The sequence below is a fragment of the Lynx rufus genome, unplaced genomic scaffold (assembly GCF_022079265.1).
Source record: "Lynx rufus isolate CCGP_SWC_20201006 ecotype Redwood Valley unplaced genomic scaffold, mLynRuf1.p SCAF_4, whole genome shotgun sequence".
In the NCBI taxonomy this organism is placed as follows: domain Eukaryota; kingdom Metazoa; phylum Chordata; class Mammalia; order Carnivora; family Felidae; genus Lynx; species Lynx rufus.
In genome coordinates, this window is record NW_025814856.1 from 102,327,448 (window position 1) to 102,339,749 (window position 12,302).

Consider the following 12,302-nt stretch of genomic DNA (forward strand, 5'->3'; position numbering starts at 1 on the left):
AGTGTTTAATTATGTTTATGATTATAATTTTTCACAACAAAAAGAAACTGATAATGAGAAGATAAGATAAAATATAAGCCTATAAAAATCAGTAGTTTTATACTAATGAAGGCAAACCACTGTACCCTCTACTTACAGTGCTTCTAACAACAAACGTGTGGGAGGTTTTCCCACACCAACCAACTTGCCAATTCCAAATGCTAACTAAGTATCCTGCAATTCAGTTATAACTAATTATTCGGAGTTGGCACAGACCCCACAACTTAAGGGTTCTGTCCCATAAGACTACCCACCCCTGTTAAGATGTCAGTCACAGGTCCCAGGTTGTCATCTGTATTTCTGACCATCTGACTATAAAGAAGGAATTCCTAACCACCCTTCTTCAGGTTCAGTAATTTGCTATAACAGGTCACAGAACTCAGGGAAACACTTAGGTCTACCACTTTATTATAAGAGATATAATAAAGGATGCAGATGAACAGTTAGATGAAGAGGTAGGTACACAGGGCTTATGGGTATGTATTCACCAATTTAGAAGTTCTCTAAAACCAAAGTTTAGAGATTTTTATGAAGGCTTTATCACATAGGCATTATCCATTATTAACTCACCCTCCAGCCCCTCTGCCATCTCCAGAGGATGTGTGGGGCTGAAAGTTCCAAGCTTGTAATCATGGCTTCCTCTTGCTGTTGACTAGCCCTCATCCTGAACCTATCCAGGAGCCTGTCAAGAGTCACCTCATTAGGGGCACCTGGGTGGCTCATTCGGTTAAGCATCTGACTCTTGATTTCAGCTCCAGTCATGATCTCAGTTCATGGGATAGAGCCCCTTGTCGGGCTGTGCACTGACAGCATGAAACCTACTCAGGATTCTCTCTCTATCCCCCTCTCTTTCCCTCCCCTGCTTGCACTCTGTCTCTCTCTCTCTCCCCCTCTCTCAAAATAAATAAATAAACTTTTAAAAAAGTTAAAAGAAAAAAAAAAAGTCCCCTCATTAGAAGACTCTTCTATCACCCAGGAAATTCCAAGGAATTTAGGAACCTCTGTGTCAGGTTCCATGGTCAGAAACCAAATATTAGAACAAAAGATGCTGCTAGCATATCTATCAGTCAGGAAATTATAAGAGTTGTAGGAAATGTGTGTCAAGAACCAGGGAAGATTCCAAATACATGTTTCTTGTTATGTTACAATTAGCAATGACATGTTAGTATATACAAAAATATATATAAAATGCCAAGAATTAGACTTAAGAGAAATATGCAAACTGTAAGACTTTATTGAGAATATGAGGTAGAAAACCAAGACCTTAATGGGAAATCTCAACACATTCATGCATGAGAAGGGAAGACTCATTATTTTTCAAATAGCCATTTACCTGAAATTAATTGAATTCCAGAAAATTGAAATTTTCAAATTGAATTCCAGTGGAAATTTAAAAGTAATGGTTTTGTTTCTTGAAAAGTTGTCTTCAAAAGTCACATGGAAAATTAATGCCAATTAATAGAAAAGAAAATTTGAAAAGACTTTTCCTATAAGATACCAACATGTACAATAAATATCAGCAATTAAAGTGAAACTTTGTATAGGGATTATCAGTTAAGAAAATCAAATCAAATATAGAAATCATAAGGAAATCAAATATAGAATCATAAAGAAATCTTGGCAGTTTGATTACTGTGTGGCAAAAAAAAAAAAAAAATACCACCTCACACCATACACAAAAATAAATCATGATAGGTTAAATATTTAAAATGAAAAACCATAAAAGTACTGAAAGAAAGGTATTTGATCTAAAGTAAACAGCAAATGTATGACAAAGAATTACAACTTTCATATGAAAAAAAAAAACAAAAACGTGTGCATCATAACAAAGGGCATTAGCAGGCAGCCTCTCACAGATGGCAGAAACACAGCCCTGAGTAGAGGAAATAATTGTTCATGTGTTAATCAATGATTAGCAGTCTACCTCAATATGAATCCTATGTATCAACTTTAATCATTCAGAGTAAGAGAGAGATCATGTATCATTTTTACTTTTGCCTTGTTCATCTTTATTTTCCTCATTTCCAATCTGGTATTAGTTCCTTGAGCATCAAAAAGCTCGTCTTACTCTTAACTATAGAGAACACACTGATGGTCACCAGAGGGGAAGTGGTGGGGGGATGGGTAAAGGGGATTAACAGTACACTTATTATGATGAGCACCAAGAAATATATAGAATTGTTGAAGCACAATATTGTACACCTGAAAGTAATATAACACTATGTTAACTATACTGGATTAAAAAAAAAAAAAAGTCTTTAAGGTACCTTCTATGACAGCTGTGAGAGGTGGTTAATTTTTGAGAACTCCTCCAAAGGACTTTTGAAAAACAACCTTAAGGATATCAATTGTGTTACTGAACTTAGCATGATACATTGTTGCCACATTACTTAATAATCCAGAAGGTTTTCTCAAACGGTTGACAAATGGAAATGAAAAATACTGGAAGGTAATTTTAACAGTGAGGGAAATAAATCTTTTAAACACAGAGGTGTCTGGTAAAGCCACATGATACATTTAACTGACATGATTTCAACTGTTTTTTTAGTAAAAACAACAAAAGGGAAAAAATTAAACTGTGCAGAAGGTTCTGTCTGCCATCCTACCAAAAAAATGTATGCATTATACTATTAAAACTTGACACTTACATAAAGGGTTATTTTGGCTCTGGACCTTCCTTACTTTAGAACCTACATTTCTGTGGGTGTATCTGGATATATAGTGTATTTGTAATATTGAAAAATCTCTGTTCATTGAGTTTCCCATTTTCAGATTTACCATGCTCTTGAATTCTTGATTTCTTGATTTTTGTTTTTTTTTGACCACAAATAATTTGACCCCACCTTGTCTTATATTTTGTAGGCTACTGGATCAAGATCAGTCCCTATGCCACTGTCAAATATATCAGTGCCAAAATCTTCAGTTTCACGTGTGCCCTGCAATGTAGAAGGAATAAGTCCTGAATTAGAAAAGGTATTCATTAAAGAAAATAATGGAAAGGAGGAAGTGTCCAAGGTAAGGTTACATGGCATGTTCGAATCTTTTTTCTTCTTTAGCATTCAGAACTGTCTCAGTAGTCCTTTTTTTTTTTTTTTTTTTTTTTTTTTGGTAACAGCTTGATTAGCTATAATTCACATACCATACAATTTACCAGTGTAATGTGTGCAGCTCAGTGTTTTTTGTTTTTTTTTTTTTAAGCATATTCACAGTTGTGCAACCATCACCACAGTCAATTTTTCATCACCCTGGGAAGAAACTCTATGTCCTTCAGTAACCATCCCTCATTTCCTTCCAGTGTCCCCAGCGGTAGGCAACCACTAATCTACTTTATCTGTCTGCAGATTTGCCTGTCCTAGACATTTCTTGTAAATGGAATCATACAACACGTGGCCTTTTGTAGCTGTTTTTTTTCATTCAGCATAATGTTTTTAAGGTTCACCCAGGTGGTAACATTTATCTGTATTTCATTCCTTTTTATTGCCAAATACCCAATTGTATGAATTTTATTCAGCTAGTCATCAGTTGATGAACATTGTCTTGTTTCTACTTTTTAGCTATTATGAATAATGTTACTATGCAATTCATGTATGAGATTTCATGTGAACATGTTTTCATTTCTCTTGGGCATATACCTAGTTGTGGAATTGCTGGTATGGTAGCTCTTTGTTTAACCTTTTGAGAAACTGCCAGACTGTTTTGCCAAAGTGGCTGCACTTTTACATTCTGCACTACACGATTTACTTGTATGGAGGTTCCAATTTCTCCATCTTTACCTATACCTGTAATTCTGTCTTTTTTTTATTATACCCATCCTAGTAGATGTGAAATGGTATCTCATGGTGTTGCTGTGCATTTTCTGAATCTAATGATATTAAAGACATTAAGCGTCTTTTCGTGTGCTGTTGGCCATTTGTGTGTCTTCTTTGGAAAATTGTCTGTTTAGAACATTTATAATCATAAAACTGGATTATTTTGCCTTTTTTCTATTGAATTATAGAAATTCTTTATAAAGTTTTTTTTTTTATTTTCTAGATACAATTTCTTATTAGATGTAGGACTTGAAAATACCCATCCTTTGGTTGTCTCTTCACTTTTTATTTTCTTGTTGATGTCCTTTAAAGGACATTTTCAATTTTGATAAAGTTTTATTTATTGTTTTTCTTTTGTTTACTTGGTGTCATATTTGTATACTTGGTGTCATACTTAAGAAACCATTACCTAAACATAAGGCCACAATAATACTTGTGTTTTCTTCTAGGAGTTTTTTAATTTTAGGTTTCTCTTGTGGTTAGGTCTTTGAACCATTTTAAATTCACCAAAAATGCTTTATAAATTACCTCTGTCCCAGAAAAGTAATCTGGGCACTACTGCATGTGAACGTATATTTGGCCACATTACAAATACATACTCAACAAAAGAAAGCATAGAATAACCTTTGACTTAATTATCTCTGTGATTTTTTTGAACCAAAATAATGATTTAATTTATGTCAAATGTGTATCTGATCCCTTTAAATAATGTGCAGGTTTTAAAACTTAATTAATTTCTAAAGTCACAGAGTCCAATCTTACATTTGTAAAATTAAAACGTAAAACTTCCTTTCAATTCTCAGTATTGCTTATTAGCAGATACGAGCATTATGCATAATTTCTTGTGATCCTTCTTGACGTGTGTATGTGTGTGAACGTAGTGAATCATTGTATGAATGCACCATAATTTAGAAGTTCCGTGTTGATGGACATTTACATTATTTTCAGTTTTTGTCATCTCAAGCAGTGCTTTAGGAAACATTGTGTACTCCTGCAAACAATTTCTAGCAGTGAAATTGCTGGGTCAAAACATTTGTATGTTTAAATTTTGATGACTATTGCTAAAATTGTCCTCCCGAAAGGTTGTGCAATTTTTTTCTTCCTAGATGTTTTATTTAAATTTTTAATTTATATTTATCACGCTATAAAGACATTTTTGGAAATTATGTCATCTCTTAGCACATCATCATTAAAATGTTTCCTTTATACGTTAAGTAACGTTTAAAAGCATTAATGTAAGGAAGTGAAATTGGTTTAATTCTTTGAAGATGAAAGAATCAGTCACATATTTGCTGATCCTTAAGAACATCAAAACAAACTGTACTAGAATATAAAACTTAATAACATAATCTCAAGAAAACAAAAACACTAATTCAAAAAGATGGGTGCATGCCTTTGCTTTCTGCAGCATTATTTAGAATAGCCTGGATATGGAAGCAACCTAAGTGTCCATTGACAGATGAAGAAGATGTGGTGTGCGTGTGTGTGTTTAATATATATATAATTAATCTATAAAATATATGAAAGTACATATGAATATAAATAAAACACGCACAATGGAATGTTACTCAGCCATAAAAAAGAATGAGATCTTGCCATTTGTGACGATGTGAATGGACCTAGAGAGTATTATGCTATGTGAAATAACTCAGAGAAAGACAAATACCATATAATTTCACCTGTCTAAAAACAAAACAAATGAACACACAGGCCCATAAATACAAACTGGTGGTTGCCAGCGGGGAGAGGGTGGGAGGATGAGCAAAAAAGGGGAAGGGGAGTGGGAGGTATATGCTTCCAGTTACAGAATAAATAAATCACAGGGATGAAAGGTACAGTGGTTATAGTAATAGCGTTGTGTGGTGACGGGGTAAGCTACATTAGTGGTGAGCATCGCATAATGTATGGACGTGTCCATTCACTGTGTTGTACAGCTGAAACTAATGTGCATTGTATGTCAGCTATACTTAAACAGGTAAAATTTTTATATAGTTCTGCTTTTAAATAAGTTATATTCTAATTTCACAGTAGCCATTTCAGAATTACTCTAGGGTAACCTACACACTTAACAGCTACAATACTAATTTTTAGAATTTTTTCGATTGATGATTAAGTGTGCCTCAAGGTTTTAATAAACAAAATGTTACCATTAGTGAGCCTGCCAATAACTAAAGAAAACTGTCCTGTTAAGTGTATCAGTCTTCTAAGCTTTTATATTTTCCCATTGTTATTTTGTGTAAACAGTAAATTTTTAAAATCTGTTTTGTTCTTATAATTCTTGTACTCTCTCATAACAAAACAAAGTTGGTGAAGGAGATTGGTATATATTACCCAGTTATAGATTAAGGAATGGGAATACAGAAAGATTGTGTTTATCAAATAGGACATGAATGAAAGATAACTCAAATTCTTAATTTTTTTAATCATAGATTTATGCATCATATTTTTTTACTGCTTACCAATACTGACACTTTTATTAAAGTAACATTTTCCTTGACAGATATCTAAATTTTAAGAAATAATTCTGTCATGAAGCCCTCAAATATAATTTTGAAAATGACCTTTCCTTATGGGTTACCCTGAGAACTTCACACATCTTATATTGCGATACAATTTTGTCCAAAAACACCTGCGCCAATGGTTTATTCTTTGTTCATTCTAACATTTAGTGTAGAATTGTAATTAAAATCTAAATTTATTTAAATGAAAGAAAAAATTTTTAAGTAACATTTTCTTAGCGTTTGACCAACGAAGTTAACATTCCTTTGGGAATATTTCTTTCTTTAATTGGAAAGTTTTACTTTCTTATTTGTTTACAAAATGAACTAATATTTACATAATTGAATATTCTCTTTATAGTAGGGTAGTCATTATCAGGATGCTATAGTTTTGGTTTAACAGCATTGTATAGATAAATGAAGTTTTTATTTCAGTAGTTAATGGTTTCAGCCTTGACTTAACTTGGTTGTTCATTATAGAAAAATTGACACGTTTTGAATCTTGTCTAATTTTATCGTACTCCATTATCCCTCTGACAGTGTTTCTAAAAACTCTGAAATGACAAAGCTCAGAGTAAAAGCAGTACATGGTAAAAATAAGTTGTAAATACACTAAGTGTGTATTTGTTCTTTTTCTTAGCATTGCAGTCTTGCCTCTATAATAACAAAATACTTTAAGTGATTAATGCATAGAATTTTACTTGTTGAGTTTACTTCGTTAGCACACAGATTAGGAAAATGGAGTAAGATTTCCTTTACAGCAGAAGCAGAGTATGGGGTGCCTGGGTGGCTCAGTCCGTTAAGCGTCCGACTTGGGCTCGGGTCGTGATCTCACGGTTCGTGAGTTCGAGCCCTGCGTCGGGCTCTGTGCTGACAGCTCAGAGCCTGGAGCCTGCCTCAGATTCTGTGTCTCCCTTTCTTTCTGCCCCTCCCTCACTCATGCTCTCTCTCTCTCTCTCGCTCGCTTGCTCGCTCTCGCTCTTGTTCTTGCTCTCGCTCTCGAAAAAAAAAAAGAGAGAGCTCACTGTGACAGAGGCTCCCATGCCATTTAATTAGTGTGATATCAAAAGCACTAAGTTATAGGTTCTTTATTTGTAAAGACTCTGGAATAATGAACTCTAAGGTCTTTTCAGGTCTAAAACGTGTGTTTTTGTGATTTTAGTTTCATTTCTATTTAGTTTCATTTCTATTTCATTTCTATTCTTGTTTTTGCCACTCAAAACAATGCATTGGAACCAAGCAAACTTATGAATAGTGCTAGTTAGAGGGATACCAAAACAGTAGAATTGTTTTGAGTTATGTTAACATCCTTTGTTTAATAGTAATAGAATAAATCACTTTATGAGAAATTTGGGGTAATTTGTAAAGGAAATGGAAAACAGTTCTGTTCCTGATCTCTAAAGAGTTGAAATTAAGAATGGACCAATAGAAATATCTACCCCTGTGAATATGAGATTTTACTTTTCTTACTAGCAAGTCAGAGTAATTTCTTGCACAGTTTGATAACGTCATTTGACAAATGTTTGTTGGTTGTCTGCTATGTGCCAGACACCGTGGTGGGCACTAGGGATACGATGCTTAAACAAAGCCCCTACCCTTGAGGAGGATTCTGGGAAGTGCTAACCTACGAATACATACAGAGGGCTATGGAATTTGTAAAGCAATTTATCCTTAGTATTTGAGACCGAACTCCATCAGGATTTGAAATAAATTTTTCATTCGGTCAAGGCAATGTGCAGAAATCAACCTCAGATACAAGACTGGTATCTTACTCTCTGAAGAAGCAATTATGGTGAGCTAGCAGTGGAATGTGAAAACAAGGACAGCGTCGTGTGCTTCTGCACGAATCAAGGGTGTGTGCTGTCGCTCACGCGTGTGACGGTGGTTTCTCTTCTAGCCTTTGGAGATCCCAGACGGCCGAAGGGCCCCGCTCCCCGCTCACTACCGGAGCAGCAGCACCCGCAGCATCGACACGCAGACCCCCTCCGTGCAGGAGCGCAGCAGTAGCTGCAGCAGCCATTCTCCGTGTGTGTCTCCCTTCTGTCCCCCAGAATCCCAGGATGGGAGCCCTTGCTCCACAGAAGATTTACTCTATGATCGTGATAAAGGTGAGAATGAAATCACCCACTTAGAGGGTTTGTCGTAGGGCCTTGCTCATTCTACTTTCTTTGTCTTAGACCATTACATCACTTTTTGTTTTCTTTTGTGGGATGGGGGATTGTAAAGGATTGGCTGATCTAGGTTTGTTCATTGGTTTCCCGTACCCCCTTCTCTGTGACTCGCACAAACATCTTCCATAAATGTGTCAGAGAAGCACAGCGCATGGTTCTGACAGTTAACGAAACCTGTGAGCTCTAAGATGGAGTGCGCACAGCTTTACACATGTAACACGCAGGTCTTTTCTTGGTGTTGTCCAGAGCTATTGATGGTTATAGTAGAGTTTATGTTTCTCATGCCTACAGTTCGATTTTTGTAATCAGATTGACTCAGGAGGAAGTCATTCTAGATATTCTTTTGGAAGGATGGGTGTATTTTGAACCAAGTAGATAAAGTTAAATAAGTACCTACAGGATATCAGGGGTTGTCGTGGTATATAGATGAATTACTAACGAACACTGCTAAGAGGGCAGAACCTCTGGGATTTCTTGTTACTTGTCAGGGCTCAGCTGTTTCCCCATGTCTCCTGTACTTGTGTCAGGCACTTGGCCACCACTGACTCTTGCCTTGTGGTTTCTGGCCCCCTCAGACCTAGACACAGAAGGCAACAAAGATTGCCCAGGCTCCACCTTCCTAGTTACTTTCAAACAAACACTGAACTTATTTTATGACACATGTATTGCTTCTCACCATAGAGAAATACACCATAGGTGGCAAAATTTTTAAAACCTAAAAAGGCAGAGTTTACAGTATCCTATAGGATTTTTGTGGTCCTTGCCCTGATTTGATTGCTAGTCCCCTTAATTTGTTTTATTTTGAGGTATTCTTACATTTAAATGGCCAGATTTGAAGTGCTCAGCCCAGTGAATTTTTACATATGTATGTGCTCACGAAACTACTACCTAGATCAAGATACAGAACATTTTTTAGCATCCCAGAAGGCTCCCTCAGGCCCCCTTCCCCTCTCCATCTGGAGGTAACCACTGTTGTGACTTCCATCGCCATAATTTAGTTTTTCTGTGTTAACGTATTTTACAGAAATGGAATGGTACATGTGTATTCATTCTCGTGTCTGGCTTCTTTCACTCATCATTATGCCTGACTCTCTGCTGAGATGTTAAGTAGAAGTTACTTTGGACTTTGTCTTCTGCTTTTATTTCTGTGGGTGGATCTCAGCAGTTCTCCACTTTCTTTTCACCCTTCCATTTTTGAAAAGCCTTGTGAACTCCCTTCCTTCATTAAAGGTGTATTGAAGACAGTACTTGAGGCATCTCTTTGCTTCAAGTGGGAAGTCTCCCATTTCGTAGAATGTCAGACTAGGAAACTTACTTCACTGAGGCATCCTACTGGAGCAAACACCTTTAGTCACATTCTCACAATATTTACTATGGATGTTTCACAGTACAACAAAGAAGAAAACACCTTGCTTTTGGTGGGAGGATTTGTTTTGAAGGTAACTGGAAATTTTAAAGAATAGTAATTTGTTTGAGGCTACCCAGGTGGTAAATGGATAAAAGGGTCGGTCCGATTGATTCCAAAACCTGTATTCTGTGTTCTTTCAGTAGAAAGGATAAGTGTGGTTCAGGTTGACTACTGTTGCTGTTTATTAGCACCTATAGTTGGGTTAAAATGAAAAGTAAAAACAGCAGTAATAATAAAGCTAGGAAATTAATTCTAGAGTTCTGTTTTCTTCTAAGTTTAATATTGTGGATAATTGAGAGACACTGAACCGAAAAGGAAATATATTAGGAAGATGATAAGTGAGTTCCATTTTGGTTAACTGTTTGTGAGATTGCCTTTTAGGGCCTCTAAATGACAGGATGCAATGAGGCAGATAAATATATGGTTTCTGCAGTTCAGAAGAGGTACTCACTTAGATCCTCAGTTTAAAATATACACTGTTTTTACATATAACATAGAACATATGTAAGTTTAAGGTACACAGTGTAATGATTTGATACATGTGTATGTTTGCAAAATGTTTACCACATAAGGTTAGTTAACGTATCCTTGACCTCACATAACTACTTTTTTGTTGTTGTTGTTATGGTGAGAACATTAAAGTTTTACTCTCATAGCAACTTTGAAGTATACAGTACAGTATTATTAACTGTAATCACCATGCTGTACCTTAGATCCCCAGAACTTATTCATCTTATAACTGAAAGTTTGTCATCTAAGCATGTCTTCCTCCCCTAGCAACCACTGTCCTACTCTCTGTTTCTGTAAGTTTGATGTTTTTAAGATTCTACATATAAGTGAGATTGTACACTATTTTTCTCTGACTTATTTCACTTACCATAATGCCCTTAAGGTCCATTCATGCTGTTGCAAATGGTAAGATTTCCTTTTTCATGGCTGAATAACATTTCCTGTGTGTATGTGTGTGTGTGCGTGCATTTTCTTTATCCATTTATGGCCACTTAGGTTATTTTCATGTTTGGGCTATTACAAATAATGCTACAGTGAACATGGGAATGCAGGTGTCTCTTCAAGATACTATAATAGTCTGAATTCAGACCATTTCTTAGATAAGTTAGTCCTTTTTTCTAAGACTTTTCCTTTTTTTTTTTTTGGTATATTTTCTTCTATGTATTTTTATTCTAACACAAATGTTTTTTTGTTTTGTTTTTGTGTTCCTCTTGGTGGCTTTGTTTGTTTGTTTGTTTTAAAGTAAAATGAGAACACTGGTCCGGATCATCTCTAAGGCCAACAATTTTTTTCCTAATAATTAAAAAAATATTTCTTAGTAAAACAGGGTAATAATACATACCTCTTATCATTATTTGGGTTATTAAGATATTATAGTAAAGTGCTTAGCACAACCATTGGTCCATAGTAAACAATAAATTGTGCTGGGTATGGCTAATAGTGACTTTAAAAAAAAAAAATCTCTGTAGAAATTATGGAATCATTTTAGACATTTTTTGTTTTCTACAAGACTATTTCAGCTTGGGAATTAAGATACTAGTTTATCAACATATTACCATAATTAGCTTTGAGCACTACTTTGTGATTAAGATCAAGCTGATGTTTAGTGTTCCCTGAAAAAATTAGGTGACCTTCTATTATAATGCGAACTTTCTAGTTCTCAAATCAACTCCCCTCTTTGTGAAGAAAAAATTAAAATAACATCTGTCTCTTTTATATATGCATGTATATACATATACACACACACACATGTATTTCAGAATTGAGGATGGGGGTTATGTATTCAACTGAGTTTATACTTCTAGTTTAAGAAACATTTATTGAACATGGATGTATGTCAGATGCTCCGCTAGGGAGTAGAGAAATAGAGTTGAATAGGATGTGATAATCTGTTTTTAAGAAACTTATAGTGTAATATGGGATAATAGTAATGTAAACAAATAATACACTAGTATACAAGAACATTCAGAATACTGAAGATACAAAAGAGGGAGTTGTTAGTTTTACAGTTTCTGATGTCAATTAAACTATAGAGTAGTCTCTGACTCATTACTTCTTTGTGTACAGTCCAAATTTTGTTTTTTAAGATACTGATTCCATCTTATAATATGCATTTTCTGCAATAAAGCATAAATTAGTCTTTGATTTCCAGTAAAGAAAAAAAATGGAAGCTATAGATTTTGAATAGGTTTGTATTATTAACTATGAAAACAGAATTGGTACTGTAATTTTGTAGTCAACTAGAATATATTGGGAGTACCTACATATTCTGCACTTACTGTAGAGAATTCGTTCTGTGATAGAATAGTTAGTTCAGACATTGTTAGGCACCTGGAAAGGCATACTCAAGAAAGGAGAGGGAGAGCCA

At 35.1% G+C, this 12,302-nt stretch overlaps 1 protein-coding gene across 1 annotated transcript in view; it reads left to right on the forward strand.

Annotated features, from left to right (window-relative positions):
• Positions 1 to 12,302, forward strand: part of GLCCI1 (glucocorticoid induced 1) — a 123,061-nt gene that overhangs the window by 96,363 nt on the left and 14,396 nt on the right. Inside the window, exons 6-7 of the mRNA XM_047095229.1 lie at positions 2,902 to 3,054; positions 8,244 to 8,454. Coding sequence (XP_046951185.1) covers positions 2,902 to 3,054; positions 8,244 to 8,454 — 364 coding nt within the window. The remainder of the gene's footprint in view (positions 1 to 2,901; positions 3,055 to 8,243; positions 8,455 to 12,302) is intronic.